The following is a 23,507-nucleotide window of genomic DNA, read 5'->3' as shown; positions in this document are numbered from 1 at the left end:
GCATCCCAACAATTACTCCATTCACACACAGAAGAAGGCAATGGCAAACCACTTCTGGATCATCTGCCAAGAACGTATATGAACAGGTCCCAGTCCGAGAAAAGGATGGAAGGATCCTGTTCATATGGACCTGTCGTCAGACAGAACACAGAAAAAAAAACAAAAAAAACAAAAAAACTTTGTTAACCCCTCAGAATAAGTGACTAGAGACGTCAGTTTCGATGTTAATTGTTGTCTCACCCCCCGACCTCCGCGTAACAGATGAAAGAAAGGAAATAATGATCATGCCAAGTGCAACTGTACCTTTTACAAGTCTGATCCGCAAACAGCAGTTTCATGATGAAATGTTGTTCGGTGTCTACTCGTGTACCCTTCAAATAGAAGGGGGAAAAAGTAGACAGAACGAGTAAAAATAAAAGAGACGGAATAAAAAATATCAATTTTCTAGCTTGAATGTGCGGTTGGCGAAGGGTTTCGATGTGTGCTCAGCACTTGTAAGAAACTATAAGTTTGTTTGTGTGTGTCGGTGGAACGGAGTCTATTTCTAACCTTCAGAGCTATCAAGCATTTCATTTAATCAGACACACTACAAAATCTTTTCCTCATGAAATGAAGTCGTGATGTTGAGTTTTATTATGAAGTAGTCGGCATCGTTCATATTCTTGCTGGTACATATTTTTTGTGCGTTTAGTTTGAAGCGTGTGAGTTGAATGGAGTAGGGTCACTGCATAACTGTCTCTTAGACACATGCTACGTTGCATCCTCGTACCAAGCTCTTGTTTACTCTATTAGCAAAAGAGGAATTTCTGCAGCCCTGATGTGAACTTCTGCGAAGTCGTCCATTTACTTGATTACGGGTGTTCCGTCCTCCCCACCGCGAGTCTGCAGTATGCTGTGTGATATTAACACAGACGCCATGTATCTCTTACAGTTGGAGAGCTCCAACTGGTCAAATTTGCACTCGTATTCTGACATTTTCCGCAATTATATATTTTCAGTTGTAACGTTAAAAGGAAGAGTGAAATATGTGCCCAGTTTATCACATCGTTGTTTTGGACTTTATCGAAATTAGTAATTTATTTATATAAAGTTCTGGTACTATTCACAAATTCGTTTGTAAATGTAGGCTGGAAATTTATAAGGGAGGCGGTCATATTAAGTTGTATTTTATGTGAACAAGTACGCAATATACAGTCATGAAAACACTTGTAGTTACGAGCTTCTTGTATGTGCTGGAGTTTATAGCATTGTAAACATACTTTTATATTTTTTCCCTGCAATGTTGTTATAGAAACCTTTATAGTCATGGATGAATGCTTAGAAACTATACATAACTCAGGCAAAGAATTTATACCAACGATTATGCTGTTCTTTGTAAAGGTACTGAAGTTTTTATACCTATGACAAGCAAAACAATAAAATTACTAAATATTTTATATCGAAAATGTTAAACAGATAGTCTTTTAGAAGAAAGAGAATAGCCCGAGAAATGTTTGTGTGGATTAGGTAAGATTCCTACACCCGTAAGCCCGTTTGAGTTGGACGTAATTGTGGAAATGAAAATTATATTGACGCGTATTTAATTGAGTAAGGTTTTGGGGGCGGAATGGATTCGTTTGGTTTTAAATAGGGACCAAGGATGAGGTCTTGTGATTACGGCAATGAAATTTTGCTTTCATAACATGTGTGAAAACTCTTGACTACCTGAGCGACCCTTAGCTCTACAGAATTGGTTCATTGGTTTCGCAGATATTTATTGCTTTGTAATTATTTTTTCCCTTCAGTTTTTGTTAGGTATTCGTCAAAAATTTTTTTTGGGAAATCCGATTGTGTTTCTCAAGTCAGAAATGTGTAACATTCATTCTTATCATTATGTAATTTCTGTACGGCAGTTAAGAATTCTGCTACATTTTGTGGTGTTCATTGGAAAACTTATAATTTTGCTTTCAAGTCGTTTTCAGCGCTTTGAAGCGACTGGTCTGAATTCCACTTTAGTTTAAAATTTACCACTACCGAGTAAGAATATAAATAAAAGCACGTAGGAAATTCTCTTAATGGAAACTAAATATTCGGAGTTTTAGGTTTTAAAAAATATAAATATTATGGCTTCAGAATTAGATTTAATTTCCTGGGTTTTACTGGCTTAAACACTATAAGCTGTCCGGTTAGACTGCCTATTGATATAATTATAGCGCCTATAGGTCTATATGTGCGTAAATTTTTTTCGAACAACTGAAAGACTAAACCTAAATGTAGGTGGATAAATACGATTAAAATGAATCTTACAGAAATAGGCAATGAGGTAGTGGACTGGTTTGATGTAATATAGGATAGAGGTCAGTGTTCGAAAAATACAGCAACGAACATTCGGTTTTTTATTAGGCAGAGGAGTTTTTGACAAGCTAAACAAATATTAAGTTATCAGGGACAATGTTTTGCGAAGTTTTGAGGCCTATGGCAACCATGGTTTTAACAGTAAGCAAATTTTGTTTCAAACTAAGTGGTTTAAGCTGATTTTATCTATCCGTTCAAAAACATTTCATGTTCATGTTTTGTTATTCCTAAGCAGCAACAATGTTAAGCACAGTGCACTTCAGACCTGTTTGCTTTATGGCTTTTTAATATTCTTACGAAGGCCCAAGTCCGTTCGGATAGGAAAACGTCACATAATATTTGTATAAGGGCCTTTTTGAATGTTGGCAAATAAGCTGTTTGTTTTTCGTTTAATCCTCGGTAAGCCTATGCGAAAATCCTCTCGCACTTGTGACATTAAAAAAGTTCCTGGCGAAGCAGAGCAACGTCTAGCTCTTTTTTTGTTTTACAAACGGCTGGAAATTAAGAGAAGGAAAAAGAAACGACTTTTATGTGGGTATTTAAAACAATTTATTATAGAAGAAACAGCAGAGAACTAGCCGTGGTAAAAAATATAAAATATTTGCCACGATAATAAATAGACAATTCCTGCGGTTTTAAAATGCATGTCCCTTTGCTAGAAATAAAATCTCATTTAGGAAGTGTAATTCCACGAATATATACCAGAGTTTAAAAGCAGGTGGAAAAATTGAACTTTCAGTCTGTAGTAATAGAAACTCCCGTTTTTGAAAGAGTGAAGAAATTTTATGGAACACAGGCGCTAGGAATGTCATAGGTCTAATGAAAATCATATGGTAAATTACGTAATAAATGATGAATGTATGAATATACTAAATGTAGTGAGGGACACTCGTAATATTGTAGGCTTTGTATTTATATCCGTTCTGCCAACGAGATTTGCCTTGCTTTAAGTAGTTTACGACTGCGTTTTCAAAGCTTTTAATAATTTGCGATTCGCAATAAAATAATCTTCAACTCATTTTCTGTATACTGCTTCATGCGATGACAATCTTAATCCGACATATGAAACAAGTTCAAATACTTCCACTTCCTTGTAACAAACTGAAATAGTAACTTCATTTTTATCATCACATTCCCTTATATGCTGATTCTGGAGTACAGTAAGAACTTAGAATGAAAGTTGGTGTAATGCGTATAAAGGCAATGAGTAAGAATGGGGCACTCAGATCTTATAGCTCTTCATGGAAATACTGTGGAACTGTAAGACAATTTCTAGCCAAACCTTTTTATTCAGCTTGTTAGAATATATTAATATGTTCCGTCCGCTGGAATGGTTTGCGTGTCATCAGGAGTAAGTAAGTCTTAATGTCCATCCGCGTGTTAATTTTGTCAAAATAATATTTATTCATTTGTTTCTTATCGTCATTTGTAATATTTTAATTTCACCTTTTTGTTGTTTGAAAATGACTTGCTTTAACTATCATTTTCCAACGTAATCCTTTAACTTTTCACTGCATTTCATATTGTAGGTGTACACTGAACATAAACTTACATATTTTATGACGTCATGCGATAATGCTAATTTATTGATCGATTACTGTTTTCCTTTAAGATGCTTCTAAAGGTTCGTTATATTTCGTCGAATGGTAGGATGATTATTAATTATGATGCGAAGATGTGAAAGGAATCGGCCCTGGCCTACTTAAAGTAATATCTTGCGCTTCTATTAGCGACATCGGATGTAGAATAGCGAAGTAAGAGTTCTTAAGGTGACTGTATTATTAATTATAGTTATTTGGAATTTTTATAGTTTTTTATGAGTGAAAACGTTCGAGTATTTGGCCTGAAGGCAGGTTTATATTAACCTATGTTGGCCTAATAAATATCTAATGAATTTACATAAGCGTTAAATCTGCCTGGGAGGAAGCTGACGATCATAGAACACCGCGCAGATGCCAAGTCATATCACAGCCCCCAAAATAGGCCCGTCCGTATCCGCGTGAATGCTGGAGCAGTGCATCATCATTACGCCAGCCCCCGACCTACCCTTTGGGTGAGAGACGGGAGTGGGGAGACAGATGTACTGCACGATATAGAAGCATCTGTACACCCTGCCTTGGAACGAGGGTGGCCACCACTCAAGCAGAAAATATCCCTTCAAAGTATTCATATCTTCTTTACCAAAGAAATTGCAGTGAAATTGGTCGCACGCAGTGTCTCTGGTACGAAAAGGGCAAGAATTACTTAACGTTCCCTGATAAATCTTGAAGTAAAAATAAGGAGCGTCTTTAAACTAGTATCATTGAAGGAATTCGGTTATGTTATAATGAACTGTGTACTTCGTTTAGGCAGTGAGTGTGTGGTATTACGATTGGCTGTCGATGAAGCTTGTAAGAGGTTGGGGGTTTAAGGCGGCGCGGAATTTCCTATCTACTAAAAGTAATTAAACGTTAATATAAGCACGGGAATGTAATAATATTTATTTTCTACCGTGTCAGTAGCTCACAATATGATTGGTTTATTAATGAATAATTAACTGAAAAGGATATGGGAGGAAGGGTGGCTTAAGGTATTATCCCGGGATTTTACTTGGTTTTCTTCTGTCCCTCCGGGAGAATGCTGATATTTCCTTAAATTAGGCTACTACTGCTTCTGTCTACGCCATTTTCATTCGTTAGTATTCGAAATCAAATAGCCTGAACTGCTAACAGCGCTGTTAAATAAATATAAATCCTTTATAAATGAATATATATGCTCGTAGCGAAGAATTCTAGTAGTAACATCCCCGTTCTTCCATCACACTCGAGGATTATGGGTTTTCCCACTAGGTCGGTAGACTACCCGGTTTTTGCTCTGCAGCAACTGAGGTCTTGTACCACGTCAGCGGAGTTTGAACTTGTGGCAATGGTAAAACACCGGGAATTAAGAGAATCCACCAAAACTTTCCAAAAACCAGGATGTCAGAAACAGAATAAAGAAGTTTAATAAATACTAACTCTTGTGGCATCCTGTACCTGGAGTGGAGTCCTCGGGGAAATATGTCCATGCTCCAGTATTCAGTACGTCGTACTGCGGCCGAGGGAGAGGCAGTTCGGGCAATGGCTGTGATGAACTCAGCTTGTCGTACCTCACCCCTCTCCTTTGGGCCTTGCCGGGTCCCAGGACGATCCCTTGACAACTCTCACTTCGCTACTATACATCCGACTTTGCTAATTGAAACTCATGATCACTGCCAAAACTCAAGCAGGGTTGCAAATGCTGTGTTACCAAATGGGCAATGCACTTAATCTTATCATTTCTCCCTCTTCGCCTGAAACCGTCTCTTCTGGTGACATAAGTTTAATACACAGTGTAATTCAGTCAATAAAGTCCATTTTAACACCTAATCGGAATTGTAGCTCACATGAAAGGAAGTACACGATGCTCCATCTAAAATGCAACACCTTAACCGATGACAGTATTGAATTGTTTCAGCCGATACATAACCTCAAATCGACACGGCCATAATTTCAACAGTCGCTCGATGAACATTTGTCACAGATTCACACTTCCTGCGTCCCTAAATTTCATTATCATTTGATGTATCGGTATCTTGTTTGTCCTCTCGTGTCAGGACACAAACTGCTGATTGCTTCACGGACAGAAAACGATGTCGATACGAAGTAATGTTCGAGAACGAGCACATAGTCTGCTCGTGAATATATTATGTTCGCACGTGTTCAGCTTTGCGCAAGTAGTTTGAGCAGCGGCCTCGCAAACGAGGTGGCCTTGACTCCAGAGTTACATGGGAGGCAGGGGGAGATCATTACACTTAGTGTGACTGCTTATGATTTCATTTTTGTACCGTTGCGAATGTCTGTTATTAGGTTTTGTTATAAACCGCAACGAACCAGCGTGGGTCCAACAAAGGCACTCAGTTTCATTAATCTAGTGCGAGAGAAATGTTACATAAAACGTGGTTAATTATAACGTCGTTGCCTGCGGTTTCATCCTGCTTGTATGACAAGTGTAGCACGATACATCAAATGTCAGAATTTCCTATCAGTTTCATACTGCCTGGGAAAATATATTCATCAGATTGTAACGTGAACTTTTAATTAATCACGCGTTTAAAGCATTCAAAATTGTGGTTTTTTGAGTCTGACTTTTTGTTGCTAGGGATATTTATCGATAGCAGGAAACATGACAGGTTATCTTCAATATAATGAAGATTTAATGTTGTATGTAACTTTTATGACATTTAAAATCTTATATACAGGTGTAGTCAACAGCGTCTCATTCTGTTTCTGGCACGTGATTCAAGATTTGTAGCTCGAACCATTTAAAGTTGATTTTGTGATGTCCTGTTTCTTTCAGAGAGCATAGTGAGTTATTCAGCGCCTCGGGGGGATGTGGATTCTGCCCTGGAGGACCTGAGTTATGACGGAATTCTAGACGGCAGGCAAATGCATGGCGGCCTAGGACAACTTGTGGATGGCTTGTTCGGGGACGACCACTTCCAGGATGACATGCCAGGTGGGTTGTCTTCAGTCTCTGTTGACTCAAGCTTACCACTTTCATGGTTAAAAATTTGTCTTCAGGGATGTTGCACCGTGTAATATGGTAGATATTGACCAACGCTTCAGAGATGCTGATACCTTCATCAGGGCGGCCATCTTTATATCCGTCACTGTGAGAACGTAACATCTCGCGAAAGATATTGTAATTGCAATTTACCCTAATAGAGTGAAAGGCTGGAACCAAAAATGAAGAAACTAACACGAAGCTAGAGAAAATTTAATAAATTTTACTCTTCGTAATTTGTATTGTGTACAAAATACGAATCGTATTCTAGGTCTAATAGTCTATAGAGGAGAATGTTAAAGGCGGAGCATAGCACACATTGGAGAGATGAGAAATGCTTATAAAATTTTGATCGAAAATTATGACGGTAAGAGACTGTTGGGAACGCAGGTGTTGGCGAGAGGATAATATTAAAATGATTCTGAGACAAACGGGGGTGGCGATGTGGACTGAGTTTATGATACCGTTACACCTTCTAATTATATTTGTATGTGAACACATCACAATATGGCGTATGCTTTTATAACGTATGAAATCGTTATGCGGTATACGTGATTGAGTTCACACTTTTTACACGTCGTTGTAATTAATTTTTAAATGAAGAGAATGCAGATGAAATGTTACTTTCATTTTTGTGTTTGGTGATAAGAACGTGGATTTAATCAACGTATTGTATATCACTATTCATGGCCAGTTTCTATTTGAAGTTTGGACAGACACACCTTCAATCATGATTCATCTCTGAATGCCAAATTAGGTGTATTACTAGCCAGATCATACTGACGGATGGGCTGACTGGAATGAGGCATAGCTGCAGCTATGTGATGCATCATGTGACAGTTATTTGGTGTAAGATGGGTGCTACAGTGGCTTTTGATGCCTTACGAAGGCAACAAGTCGAATACTTGAGTCTAACAGAAATTACCTTGTACTCGTCACCAGATATTTTTTTGTTATAAAATTAGCGATACATTTGGGGCTTGTAGATAACCAAAAGTACTTTCTTAGAACCTGTACCAGGACATTTGCTTATTGGTGTTTGTCGTAATTTCAGGCTCTAAACGTAGTGGATGAATTGCTTTCTCGTTATGTAAGGGATACATAGAGAAATTAATGCCATTAAGATTATGGATTAAATATTTCTCATAGTCCAGTCTATGGGGATTAATCATGGATGCCATAACACACTGAGTTAATTGTCCTATGTTCAATACCAGTCAGTCAGTGATGGCCTACGTCCGGGGTTCGATTTTAGACAGGGGCAGGAATTATTTTCGCCACCAGGTTTATACCGCCTCTGTGGACAAGGTAGAAGTAACTCTTTCCTCCTTGGGTACACTGGTATGTATTCTTCCGCGAAAGCAATCACTCATATTCATGTACTATCAAGGTTACGAATTCATGGACTTGTACCTCCATTCCAAATACGTTTTCGTGGCGCTGTACACGTCAGAATATTTGTGAATATTATATACTAGTCGAGGGCATGATGTCAGAAGCCCGCATCTACATATTTTGCGTAATCGGAGATACTTGATTAAATAGCTTCGATGTATGGCATACCAGAATAGGATAAAACTGATGCTGCTGTATATTTTGGCGTATAAAGACTAATAATAGTTATTTGTAAATCAGCTATTTTGTTGATATACGCCCTTCTGGCATTGTGCCTTAGAGTTTTGAATTATCGTGAAAGATGTAGCCTGAAAGATGGCGGCTTGTCTGTGCGGCAGATAATTTTCTTTTCTTTTCTTGTTACGTGACAGATGGAGATGGTTTAATTCTTTTGTGGACACAGATTTGGCAGTAAACCTTTGTTCCGTTCACGGGTTACACGATTCCTTTGAGAGAACTTTCCGATAACGCGAGGCTTTACGTGTACGACCGCGCTAGTACTGGGATATCAGCAGATCATGAGAGAGAGAAGATAGCGTCTTACGCCACTGTTGCACGACGGTGTGGTAGGCACGTACAGCGATCGCTCATAGTGGCGACCGGCCACATACCCAGGCCTGCCTCGCGAAGATAACGCACGCCGCTGTCGACACTCCTGAAGTCGAAAAACAAATATAATGCCGGTCCACGTTTCATTCAGCCATTGTTTCGTCATAAATTATTTTTTAACATCTCTTCAGCAAAAAGTTTTTATGTGAGAAACTTCTGGTGATAGTGGTTGTATGGCGAACATTGTTTTTAATTAAAAATTATTTGCATGCAAATTAGACAACACGCCCTGTCACTCTGATTCTCTTCTTCCGGCCCCCTTCGCTTGTTCTTGGTTATGAGAATCGTTTTCAGGACACTTTTATTATATAATTTATATCTGCATTTCGGTTTCTAGTTTTTATTGTGAAAAGACGTTCTTGAACAGTCTCATTCAAATCAGGACGACATTTATGTACAGAATATCGTAAGATAGTGTAATTACGTCATATTTTGAATATTATATCAATTATTTATTTTTAATCCGTCTGATCACAATATAATTATTATTTAAAATTTCTTATAATTAAGATAATAAAATATCATTCATGTTCCTTATCGATTGATCGATTTACATTTCGGAACATTTACACAACATGTTTCAGTTTTTATAAAACCATCATCAGGTGTAAAATATATCTAAGAACTTAAAACTCAATTATGATTTCTGTAGTTTTTTGGTGATGTTTCATTATATTTGTTTTTCCATTTTGGGCGAAGGTGTTGTTTTTCTTAAATGTTATTAGATGTACATATCGGCCAAAGATGTAGGAGTGAGTGTCCCGATATGTCCAGAAGTACTATGGTTTTATAAAAACTGAAACATGTTGTGTAAATGTTCCGAAATGTAAATCGATCAATCGATAAGGAACATGAATGATATTTTATTATCTTAATTATAAGAAATTTTAAATGAAATTATATTGTGATCAGACGGATTAAAAATAAATAATTGACAGAATATCGACAAATAACCAACAAACAAATTAGTGCGTGAGGAAAAATGGTGCAGAATTACTTACAACTCAATTACGCCTAAGCGACATTAGAATCAGCTGAGATATTTAGAAGAGAATAAGAAATATTAACGTAATTATTAAATAACTATTTTAATGGCGAACGAGAAGCTAATATTCACTCAGATAATTAAGAAATTACGCACATTTTGTCGAATATTATTTAACCTGTTAACAAGATCTCGCTACTGATCACTGTCTTGGTTTTGAGCGAGATGAAACCAGCATAAAATCCATTCCCTTAGAATCCATTTTAATGTTATCCGACTATACGCCTAAGTATTCGATGTTATCTCTCCCTTTCTTATTTTATAAATAAAATTTATGCATTTCTTGTCTTCTCATTACGTGCTACGTCTGAGAAGCCGTAGTTTTAATATCATTATAATTTTTTTTACGGCTGAACTATTTCGAACATAGATTTGTATTAAAATGTATCTTTCGATAATCAGAATTTAAAATGGCTGTGTTTAATTCACATTGTATGGGATAACACGTAAAAATATCAAATGAACTTTGTTAGTTAGGTTAGATTAGACGAGATTACATTAGTATGGCTTATTTTTGTTTAATTTAATTTATCATTAACTTTATATTTATCATTATCTCTACCCTTCACTTGTATTTTTCATTATCACTATTATTATACGTGAATATGTCGATAATAGTATGTATTCATGAAACGACGCCCGTATTATTTGAACTCTGCACCGAGGCTGATGTTTGCCGTTCTTTTCTATATACAGACAGCAGATGGGTTGGGTGGCTCAACGATACTTTTGGGGGACAACCCGTCCAGATAACCTTTGAGTTCGATGGCCCCCGAGAGTTTTCAGCAGCCCATCTACACACCAGCAACCTTCTCTCCATGGACACTCAGGTAAGCATCTCTTTCATCGTGCTTCATCTTCGGGGTTGATAGGTGTGAAACTGTGGTCCAGAGGTGGTTTCGATATACGATGTCATGAAGTGTCTACAAGACAACGTGACTTCTAATCAAAAAGTCCTTAATATATTAAAAAATATTTTTTTTTGTGAACATGGTGTCATATATCAAATCGTATACATGACACAACATCTGAATATAAAATTTTCGAAATGGAATGAAACGAAATACAGAATTTTAAAAAAATGCATTATGTTAATTGTCTAAGCTGAAATCTCTCGGAAATAGAGAACTTAGGAGATCGATATTGAAATCGACCAATAACATTAAGTTTGATTGGCTCAGGATCTTGTCGGATGCCTTCATTGTTAGAGTGCCTTTAGAGTTAGGTTATTAAGTCAGGCACAGCGAATTTACTAGCCTGGTGACTTCCGAGGATCCAGTCACATCAGAACCCTGAAATATGGTGATAGAGTTTGTTCCCGAAACGTCGGTTTACTACAGTAACCAGTTAACGCGACTGATTGCCCGAGAACATTTTATTGATTGTACTGGCAGCGAAAGTCTCAAATCTTATACATTATCATCATTATTTCCTTCTTGAAAGCTTTGAAACGATAATGAAGAATTTAAAATACTAATACTCGCAAACTTCAGTCTAATGAAAAATAGGTTCCAAACTGGATACGATAAAAAGGAAGGTTTGGATACAATGCTTTGTGTTTTTCCACACAACCACCATCTTAGGCTAAGTTTAATAGATGATAACACTCGAACGTCACTTCTGGGAGTCGTGATGGATGAAGACGTACTCTCTCTCTCTCTCTCTCTCTAGATTTATTTTTTCGGACATAATTCAAAGTTTATAAAGTCTTCCCAAACTTTTTCTATTTCGCAAAAGTTTTTATGTCCTCCTACTGATGTCTCATACATAAACACTTACCGGTTTGCGTTTCCCCTCGTCCTCTGTTCCTCTGTCTCTGTTCTACGTTCCTGAACACACTTCCTAAGGTGTGCGTCAGACCTATCACACACCATTAAGCTCTTCACTTTTCGTAAATATTACGATGAAAGCAAAATATCTGGCTGATATTTTTGGCGGCTGTGAAAGGGTGAAACGGGGAGGTGTAATCTTTCTATACACTTTTCAAAGCTCCGATACAAATTGCCGTCAGACATCAGCTGAAGCAACAGCTGTGTGATGTGGATACAACGAAATATCGGTTAACTTCTGCACAATGGCTTCACTTTAGCTGATATTCTTTATACACTCACAGCGGAGAAACAGCATCCACATGTACCGATCAGATTACACGCAGTAAATATTGCATCTTCTGTTTTACGTTTTCTGCGTATTCTTAATGTGGTTTTCCTTCATGTTATTTATATGAACATGAAACTTGGTTTCTCAGAAAAGGAATCTGAGAGGTTTGTACTCCAATCAGATGTTATCAGATCGAGGCATCTGTGGTGGACGGTATGTACGAGGTGCGATCGAAAGGTTTCCAGACTGCGCGTATAAAAACCCGTACACTTATCTCAGGTATTAAATTCATCCATCACCCTCGAAGTAGTTTCCCTGGGAGTGAACACAACGATCCCAGCGCCGCTGCCAAGCCTGGAAGCATCCCTGGAAATCTTTCTTTGTCAGCCTGTCAAGCACCATCTGCGATTCTGCCTGAATCTCTTCTATCGTCTCAAATCTCCTTCCCTTTAGCTGAATTTTCATCTTTAGGAAGAGGAAGAAGTCACACGGAGCTAAATCCGGCAATCCGGCAAGATCTTTGAGCTCCTGACAAACGAGAAGTCGATTCTGCTTCTGGTCCTCAGACAGGATGCGTCGCATGTGGAGTTCTTCCTTTAGAATCAGCTGACAGGTCCCATAGCCTATCCCAACAATGTCGCACAAGTCGTTGATGGTACGACGTCGATCTTCGTGAATGGCCTGCCGAATCTTCGTAACATTTTCGGGCGTTGTGCTCGAAGATGGTCGTCCAGAACGCTCGTCATCATCGACAGAGGTTCGGCCATTTTTAAAACGTGAATGCCACACAAAAGTTTGTGCACGACCCATTGCGGACTCCCCAAATGCTTGCTTTAGCATTTCATAGGTTTCCGTAGCCGTTTTGGCGAGTCTTTGGCAAAATTTGATGCACACGCCATTCCGAAATCGCATGAGGGTCGGTGTAATGCACTACCAAAATGCCCGTAACTAAGAAACAAATGCTAATTCGATGATGGCGGCTGGCACACTGATTCATTATGAATGTAGGCCGCACCCCCTAGCGGCAGAAGCTCGTACTACATCCGGTTCGCCCGCTATTGACACAGTTTTGAAACTTTCCGATCGCACCTCGTATACCAAGTATAGGTGAGATCAGACACGTACAGAAAAACGAAAAACATGAAAACGTGGAGATATTACGCGGTGGTGGTTTGCAGAAACAAACTTTATGATAAACATATAACAAAAAAAAACAAAAAAAACACGCGACGAGTGAGATGCGTCTGTGCATTAAATATCAGTTATTTTTTGTGTCTATCGGAAAGACAGACGTGCACACTGAACATATCAAGCGAGAGATAAGTGAAAATTAATTGTTAGCTTTCAGCTAAAATGGTCCATGAAAGGATATATAAAACAAAAGGTCCTGCAGATTGGGAAAGGTCCTTCTGACCCTTCTGATTTCTGTGGGAAGCATCAGAAGTTAACATTATTCCTTCTTCACGTTACGAAGTTTTTAAACGCATTGTCATAACTGACTGTCAATGGAACATTTTAAACTTTTATACCGATGCTGTGTTCCTTCTTCAAAATGCACTTAATAAAACGTTTGGAAAAGTCGGCGTATATTAGATATGAGAAGAAGCGAGATTATTCGGAATTATTCTTCGTACTGTCTTAACATAAGTAAATACTTGATGATTTTGCTGTAAGAATATTGTGACGAAGTTTGGAGAAAATCCATCTGAACATGTGAAGCTTATTTCGATGAAGTAGAAAAGGATCAGTCAGGAGAAGAGGGTGGAATAAAGCGAAATTATCTCGTGAAATTTATGAATATATATAACCACGGTGGTCTAGCGGTTAGAACGCTGGCCTTGTAATCCTGAGGTCTCGAGTTCGATTCCCGGCGGTGCCCGAATTTATAACTTGTGTTGGGCAAGGCCGGGGTCTAGGCAACACGAAGTTTTCCTCCGTGGCATCCCAACAATTACTCCATTCACACACAGAAGAAGGCAATGGCAAACCACTTCTGGATCATCTGCCAAGAACGTATATGAACAGGTCCCAGTCCGAGAAAAGGATGGAAGGATCCTCTTCATATGGACCTGTCGTCAGAAGGAAAATATATATATCAGTTTTTAAAATGTCGCTTCTAATAAACAGCGTAGAAGACATTCGCGTCTTTATAAGGGTCTGTTAATTGTAGAAAGGACAGAATTTTGGCAGTGTTTTGTCTGTTATTAATAGCTCCATCCACACTTTCGCCAGATCCTCTTCAAGTTTCGGCTTACCGTCTTTATTGTAGGACGGTATTTTCTTTGCTATCCCTGGTGGAGGCTGGCTCCAACAACGTTTAATCCGACTTGGGCAAGTTTTTGATAAGAGATAGAGAAGCTACAAGCAGGAGCAGTGCTGCCGTCTTCTGGGAGAACGGCTTGTGTGCAGGATTACAGAAAGCCTGGAGATGCACAAGTAGACGTGCCTAAGGAACACCTGCCATTAGGAGGGAGTGTGGCTCAGGGTGATGTGGGCAGGTAACCACTTTGTACCAAGCTGTGGGAGGCTAGACTGTGTGCTGGAGCTTACAATATCCAAGGAAACTGTAGGATTTGTTGGATAGTGTGCTGCAAAGCTGGAGGGAGAAACAACTCACGATAGACGGAAGATGAGGGGGGTTGCAAATGAATTTTGAAATATCCCGTATTGAAATATTACGTTATCAAAGGGATCTCAGGATCTCCTTATATAACATTATAAGTTTTACGGCATTAATACGTTTTTGTAAGTTTTGGGTCTAAGGTGGCGTGATGTATCTGAATAACCGGCAACTTTAACTGACAGGTTCCATTTGTGAACACGGTATTAAACTTTCTGTTGTTATGTGGTTCGGGGAATGTATTGACTAGCTGTGCGACTGTCAGCTTCTAAATAAAAACTCTCATCCATCTAGTTAGTTCTGTACATCGCTGTCAACGTAACTGTGTAGTGTGTAGGCCTCTGCTAGTAATTTTATGGTGTTCGCTGTGTGTCACAGAATGAGATGGATCGTTTCGAACATCCTCTGCTGAGTATTATCTGGTAATAAATTTGTTATTGAAGAGTCTAGCTACATATTTATTGTTGTTCTGTTAGTATTTAAATCTAAAAGTTAATTGGCGGTGTCTGCAGGTACAGTGTCGTTAATGCTTGAATTTTAATTTAATTGGCTGAAAGAGACGTATATAATTAGTTACGATACAGAATGACAGATAATTAAATGAAATACTATGTTTGTCGTGACTAGAATGAATGATATTTTCTCATTGAAAATTTCACTATTGACTTTTATTCTGTGTTCCCACTAAACGTTCCACCCCTCTTTTTTCCCGATCATTTTTAAATATAACTAGAGATCTCTCTATGGTTTGAGTTACTGAGAAGTCTTTTCAAAAATATCAGATATGTTTAACGCAGTATAAACACGAAATTCTGCCTTTCCGACGCTCCTACCCCTGTTTTTACATACAGAAAGTTGGGATAAAACTGTATTTGGCGAAGATCGGAAATTATTAATCTGTTTACATGTTAATATTCGCTATTATCCATTTATTATCTACCATTGGGTCGAGATATTCTTCACGGTACCCTCTTCAGTTGGTAGAACTGCATCGTATTGTGACCAGCGCGTCCTACCAGCGTTTTCAGGAACTGCTGTGAAGTAGTGTGTAATCAAAAGCAAGGAATGTTAAGCATCTTTATCATTACAGTGGGTAAACCTCTGGCCATACCATTAATTAAGAGAGAGGAAGTTGTCGCGGAGTGTGTAACATTTTCATTACGATAATTATTACCAGAAAACCAAATAGGATTGTGTACATTATGTTCCCGTGCCACTCTTCGGAGTTTCACCAGATGAGACAGAAATTTGAAGGCTTAGGCCTAATTAGGGTAACAGATATTATTTTTGTGATATTACTATATTGATAGCTGTGTTAAATATTTTTTCATCATAGGAGATTTTTCTCCGTGATATCTGGAATTGTAAACACTCGAAGTTGCGTCTATCGCTTCATCCAGTAACCGTTGCCATCTGCTGCGTCATCGGAGGAGAGCACGATCAATTGCCAATGACTGAAAGGAAAAATAAACACGTCCAAGTTCCAAATATAAATTCGTTTTATGATGCCACTGCATTATTTGCAACCGTTTATGAAATTAGTTATGAGGCAAAGTGTTTATATGACATTATATACCCTAGAATAATGATTTCCAAGCAGATGTGAATGTACAACCCTGTAATTCCAGTTCATCTCTGTTACGAGCGTTCTAAAAATGAATTAAATTAAACTTGGCTCAATTTAATTGTCAACTTCTCACTCATTTGCTACTTTAATAATAGTTGTTGATTTAGAAACGTAACACGAATCAGGATATGGAAACGGTTTGGAACCGAATGAGTGGAATTGATCCTATCTCCTACCGAGAAGACGTAGAGAAGAGTGTATTGTCTCATTCTATATTTAATTGTCAGGACAGGCATTTCTAAATGTTTCACGAATAGCAGCAAACGATAATGAACCCGCGTTCTCATCGTGAATATACTATACCATGTTCGCTCCTGCACAGCTTTTGCGCAGATGGCTTGAGCAGCGACCTAGCAACAAATGTGACCTTGACTCGGTAGTCCATATGAGTTTGCGAGAGTCTTTTACACGAGGGTAAACTTGCATCTGGTGTCAATTTTAGTGCCGAAGTACGTGATTGTTGTTGGTCCGGGCGGCGTTATAGACGAGAACATCAAATTTCATTTGGATGGTTCAATTGTCGGTGTCTTAGGTTGTTCTAAATGTTGGTGCAGGTATTCACGGAAGCCCGCGTGTTCTTCAGCCTGGACGGCGAGCGATACCAGCAGACACCTCTGTACTTCAGCCTCGATACGAAGGGTGAGGATGACTGGTTCCGCGACCCGCCACCGCACAAGGACGTCGGAGGAAATTCACGAAACGTTACCATCCCGCTGCAGAACAGAGTAGGCCGGTTCGTGAGAGTGGAGCTGGAGTTTTCGACCAAGTGGATTTTGCTGAGTGAAGTGTACTTCGATTCTGGTAAGTACTCTCAGCTGTTTGGAGTGAACTCATGTAGATGTAAGAAGACAAGTGTCGATTCGATTTCGGATACGCCAGTCTCATTACAAGACGAGATAATTGCCCACATAAACAGTCAGAGAAGCTGAATAGCTTCCTAGAACAAGGTAATCTTCAACGAAAGTCAATGGAGCGGAGTCTTTTTCGAAAGAATTTAAAGTCCCTACCGCGGAGAAACACGTCTGTATTATTACATCGATCGGTTAACGTTGTTTAAGGAAACGTTCGTTGTTTACTCTGAAACAAACGAAAATATATTTAGAGGACGAAAAAAAAAACAGGTGGTACATAAAATTACCAATCGGCCCTTAAAGATTAACTACCAAAATTAATTAAAATATATGTAGCCCAATTAAGAATCTTGTAATGATAGATTTATTTATGATTGATGTGATTAAAATAATAATTTCATGTCGTGATCGAGATAATTTAAATCCGACTCCACTCATTAGAGTTCGGAATGGATAATATTGTTCTGTAACAAGGCCATTTACACTGCTTTAACTTCACAATAGTATGGAATTACAGAGTTCCATGAACCGTGCTCCATACCGTAACAATTATCTACCTACCAAGACTTCCATTGTGCGAGAACTTGTGGGGAACTTAGCAACAAACTGATATTGGACTTTATCATAAAGCACAGCTGACATCAAAGGAACTTGTTCCTGTGAGACCGAGGACTCGTAATTTAGCATTACGTTCCAACCACCATTACGGCGTTGAAAGTAACATGAATCGATATCAGAATAATAACAAAATTGTTTAGAAGGTCGTCTTTTAAGTCGAATGTTGAAATTTATCTAACGTTTCGGCAAATATTGCAGGTGACATCTTCAGGGCGTGTTTAAAAGAAATTATAGGATATATTCCTATAATTTATATAGTGACGAAATAAAACTTCATCGTGTGAAATTCGGCGAAATACTCTTACAATGGCTGTCAGCTAGGCGATTTACTCCGCTTGCGTGAACAAACAATTCTAGATACCAGGAAAAGATATTAGTCTCATATCCATTCGTATGTAATGACGAGAAAAATGTTTATTGCGTTCATATGTAGGCCGATGCTACGCGGACTCCATCTGGTAGTAAGTTCGAAAAAGTTTTCCACCTCGTATTAAGACTGAATTAGATCGATACTTTTCCTGTCTTCATAATGTAGAATGTTGGTGTGTTTATTATATCTGCGCCGTAAAATGTAACTGTCTTCCTCTTATTTCTTATTCACTTCTTCCTCTCCATTCCTTCTTTCTTGTTCCTGTCTTCTCTTTAAACCTCGCCCATTCTCCGTGAAGGAATCGCATGAGTCCTCTCGGTCTGATGACGTCGCTTTTTCCTGTTTGCTCGCGAATGCAGCTTAAAGCTTACGACGGCATGCTCACGTCAACAGACATTTTAGCAGCTCATGTGAAAATGTTCTGATAATTCAGTACAGTTCGGATTTGAGGTTCTCATGGCCGTGACTGATTCAGTACAGTTTACGTGCCTTATAAAATACGAGACGTGAGAAATATTAAAACAAGTAAAATTAAAAGAATTTCTTTTTACTTCCGTGTTTGATGTTCTCACGGTGATGTGAGTTACATAGTCGAGTCTATATTATTGCGCTTTATAGGTTTTTTCCTTTTGGCTATATGTAGGGGAGACCGGGGCTAGTTGATACATTTTTTTATTTCTTATTATTGTACGAGTGCAGTGTATATTGGAATAATATTTGTGCATAATAATTGAGACATTGTTGTTGTTTAAGGTAGTAATTTTTTCCATTCTTCGTAATTAACATTTAAGGTGTATTTATAGTTGGTTTTGATTATACATAACGTAACAGTTTACATAGGAATGGGACATGTTGCTACACGACATGGGCTGATTAGTTATACTCCTACTACAAATTGCCTCTTGTAACAACTAACCCCTGTCTCCACTACGTTTTGGAGGAAACTGCTGCGTCCATATTTAGGTTTTAAGTGACTCAATCTGATGACTGTTCTTTCATTAATGTGAGTTTTAAACTCACAAAAAAAAACGTAAATTCAAAGAATGATCTCGATGTTTTATGGGAGCGTATATTTTTTTTTTACGCTAAAATAAAGTTATGTGCTATTGAAATTGTACGTATGGTACTTCATTGAAGACGCTCTGTCTGACGAGTGTTGAAACGTGTCTAATCAAAAGACTTCAAGAGGGATTAAAGGATTTTGAATCTCTTTATGACGGGAGTCTGTAAACGTCAAAGTCTGGACTCTAACACAGATTTTGCCAACGAATTTCTGTAAACGTAGAAGAGCCAAGCGTAATATTCAATCTGACCCTTTAAGATCAAATCTCTCGACTCAGATACCAGTAGTTTGTAAACCAAAGATTGATTCTTTGATGAACGTCGAAGGCTTCATGTAATTCCCTTTCAGAATTCCTTCCCCATTTTCTCATGTCACTCCATCTCTTCAAATCATCTTTACTGCTTCTGGAAGAGAGACCCTTTGTTTGAAAGTTATTTTGTCTTTGTCATCTTCTCCCATTCTACCTCTTCGATTTTGTTCTCACAAACCACCCCAAAACTTATTTTTCTTCCAGCGGCAATTTCCTCTCCCCATGATGTTTCTTGTGTTTGAAGGGGTTGGGTTAGAGTTATTTCTGGACCATATATGACGTCATAATGTGAGGTTTATTAGCCTCATCTTCGGAATAGAGGACCAGGTGGTTTTCTGTAACGTCGAGGGGATGACACAAGATCCGTGCTGTGCATTGTCCAGCGCTGCGTCATGAAGAAGTCGGTGTCGAAATGTTCGCGATGCGTGACTGAGAATATAATTTAATTTGCCCGTCATCTGACTTTGTCTCCTATCCCTGTCGTTCACGTGGACACAGGAGGCGATGATTCTGTTCGATATGGACTAACCGCGGATTGTAGTCAGCTACAATGGGAGTGAAAAATGTTTAAATTTGGGGAGCGATTTGCTTTCGTGTATAGGAGACATGTCTTAGACAATTCTCGACATAACTTGGTCATTTTATGTGTGTGCGTGCGTCAAACAGCGTAGAAAATAAATAGTATTATTCGGCTTACGTGTCACGAATTTGTTTTATTAAATTGTCTTTTCAGTTTCGTAAGTTCAGTGCTCGATTAATCTCTTGACGCCTATAAACGGTCTTGTTGAGCTACGCGATTTACTCATTATCATATGATTTATTGGACGGGTATGAACTGTTTAAAATGAGTGTTCGGAACTTTTCCAGTAGTCGATTCCCTGTAAGTCCTGATATCGAAAAGACAGGTTTTTCACTGTTCATTATGATGCAAAGTCCGTAAATGATAAACAATAATTGTTTAATATTTATGTGCCGTATTACGTGGCATCTCTATTGGGCATGGCCACTCCTTGTCCTGAGGTTCATTGCATAGTATCTTCTGGAAAATAGATTGAAATTAATGTTCCTCCTACAAATATATACTCGTATATAAACTGTGTTAATGGAAATGTGAAAGCTAATGCAATATCTCCATACATTTACTACAGTATCCGTATTTACCTCGAAACAGAATACCCAATTTAAATATTTTTGCATATTTAAAATTATTTTCAACAGATAACCACTTAAAATTATTTTTAAGTAATGGAATATTCATATTTCAGTAAACAGATTTTATTAATTAATGTTTTTTTTAGATATAAATACAAGAGTAATTAGATTGCCTTAAATGTTTATGATCTGGTCTGCATAAAAATAATAAAATGGTTTCATTATACAATGCTGTTTACTCCGTGGCATATCAAAGGGATTTTTTTTTGTATTAAACAAATAGTTCGCCACTTTCCTCAGTGTCGGTTAATAGCCAGTTTATCCCGTTAAACTGCAGCTTAATTGTGTGGGTTGGACAAAAGGAGAGACTGCTTAGCAGATTTAAAAGTAACATAGAAATTGTGTATTCCGTATACGTCGAAGAAGAATATTTATTGATGAAAATTAAATCAACAAATTACAGTGTAAGTACGCTTAGATGAAGGATAAAATTCTAGTAGTTGACAGACTTCAGCATACGCAAATCTAGTTGTCATAAAAACGCGACCAGGTACTATAAGGATCTATTGAAAACAATCAAGTGTTGTTTTTATTAACATTCTATTCAACGTATCACCAGTGGAGTATACATTTCTAAAAGATTCTGAGTGTGTTTGTGTTGGAACTTAACGCTAGATGCTAGCAGGGCTTTCGCAGGCAAAGAAACTCCAAAGCATCTACGTACTCGCTAATCGCACCATTGCCATTCCAGTCGCGAGATTTATTTCTTTTCTCGATTTTTTATTTTTGGAACCGGATCACGTATTCAACCCATGACGAGGGTCTGTACCCACACCTACTTTTTCTCCTCAGCATCCCCCATTCTTTACTATATGCACCCTTTCCGTTTCCAAACCCCCCCCCCCCCCATTCCAACACACACAGCACACAGCCACTACAAATTTGGGCCCCCTAAAACTCTTCTTTTTCATTACTTCAGGCCACACTCCAGAAAATCGAGGTATCAGGAAATGGATATTGTGTTAGCAGGGACACTCGGTGCTCTTAAATGTAATTAGCCTTTAAAGAGTCTGCCTGGTACTCACAGCTAATGGATATTTTCTTCAGCCGACGCCCCAAAGCACGTCTCTCGCTACGGTTTCATGAGATGTCAAACGCGCATCACTACTCCCGATTTTGATTTGGCCCCCTCTTCTTTTCGGCATCAAATCTGCGCGTAATAGATTTTTTCTACTTCTGGCTTGTTTTGTGTATTTAAAGAGCGCTGCTACGTTTTACCTCATTCTGCTTACAGTATCTTGAAATTGTTATTGATGTTGGAGTGAAATTATACAGGGCGTTTGAAACGTCCCTGCTAACATGTAAGATTTTTTTTCTCATAGTGAACTTACTTACGATTACATACAGCTAACTGGAGGAAGGTAGTGATCGAGGTCATGTAGCATACAATTTCACTTGCCTCCGAACAAAAATGGTCTTGAATTACTTCCCGCAAACAAATAATTAATTAATTGAATAAAAATGTACTTGGATATTATCCATCGTCTAGTAAATATAAAACGTAAAAACGTAAAACGACGTTTAGGAGATGGGACTCTATCTCCGTCTTCAGGTTCCTACACAGTTGGGCCCACTAGATAGAGCTAATCCCCATCTCCGAAACGTCGTTTTACGTTTTATATTTACTAGACGATGGATAATATCCAAGTAAATTTTTATTCAATTGACTCTTCACCATCGTCAAGAAGTTTTAGATTTGAAATAATTAATTAGATACGTAAACCTTACAACACTATTTTTTTTTGAAGATTCATCTTGTATTAGCCACTAATGTACAAGGTATTTTGCTTAAAATCTTATATTTTATTTTGATAGGGGAGGCAAATTCTTTGTGTTTAAACTCCTCTGAAATAGCCTTACGTTAAGAAGTGAAACCAACCATCTTCACTTCTAGAACTGAACTCTTGGGTATGGAACAAGTATTCTAGGCTTTCCTTAGCTGTACCTGTCGTTCTTGAGGAAGCCAAGTCGTCTTTCGTGTGCATTCAATGTCAATTTACATCACAAAACAAGGTGCTCGCCTGTTGGTTGAGATTACTATCACCCCTATGCCGTTTAACTGTGTACCCAGCACCTGTTACGTACTCCAGACTTCAATTACGGGGAGTCTGAATTTTCCTGAGGCAAAGTGAACATAAGCCATTACGTTTCGCTTCGAAAACATGCTATTCTCATACAAAAAGCAGAGACTGAGTTAGCTTTACCTTCGGTAACGTAACTTCTGCATTCCTGAACGAGTACTGCACTATATAATTTCTTGTAATTAAGTTTGCTTTGTTGTTTACAGTACAATATGAAGCCAACAAATATCAAATGTGATATTCTTTATTTGTATTAATTCCGAGTTGAACTGCCATGTTTGTAATTAATTAGTTTAATTACGAAATGGTGGGTTTTCTACAGATCTTCCACATGTTTCCCCCATGACTTCGTGTTATTTACGCCGCAAAATAACAAGAAACCTACTATTAATGTGAAAAATATAATAAAAAACATAATAACAAAACGTAAAATAGAAGGTTCAGATCGTCAGGTTGACTACTTGTAATAATTTCTATGAAATATATTCTAGTTCAGGTAGTCGAGAAATTACCCACCTTTGGTTGCATCCAAATGTTCTTACTAGACCGCCACTAAACGCTGTCGAGAGTCACGTGATCCAGCCCACGCCTCGATACCCCATTTCTTTCAAATTCATTTTAATATTATCCTGTTGTCTCTTTCCAGGTCTTCCTAGTGATATTTTCCTTTGATTTTGTTAAAAAACTGTTGTATCAACTTATTGTGACA

The 23,507-nt window shown here is 38.1% G+C and overlaps 1 protein-coding gene across 7 annotated transcripts in view; it reads left to right on the top strand.

The window, feature by feature from the left end:
* LOC110829531 (discoidin domain-containing receptor 2) overlaps window positions 1–23,507 on the top strand; it is a 349,423-nt gene that overhangs the window by 278,338 nt on the left and 47,578 nt on the right. For all 7 annotated transcript variants that reach the window (XM_087351864.1, XM_087351862.1, XM_087351863.1 and 4 more), the window contains 3 exons: window positions 6,691–6,849; window positions 10,643–10,776; window positions 16,848–17,094. In XM_087351864.1, coding sequence (XP_087207990.1) covers window positions 6,691–6,849; window positions 10,643–10,776; window positions 16,848–17,094 — 540 coding nt within the window. The remainder of the gene's footprint in view (window positions 1–6,690; window positions 6,850–10,642; window positions 10,777–16,847; window positions 17,095–23,507) is intronic.

This window comes from Zootermopsis nevadensis, unplaced genomic scaffold (genome assembly GCF_977971745.1).
Source record: "Zootermopsis nevadensis isolate Lab colony 2312 unplaced genomic scaffold, Znev_1.0 Znev_ptg000020l, whole genome shotgun sequence".
NCBI classification, from domain to species: Eukaryota; Metazoa; Arthropoda; class Insecta; order Blattodea; family Termopsidae; genus Zootermopsis; species Zootermopsis nevadensis.
The sequence above is the reverse complement of the archived record's forward strand: the minus strand, read 5'-3'. Positions and strand labels throughout refer to the sequence as shown.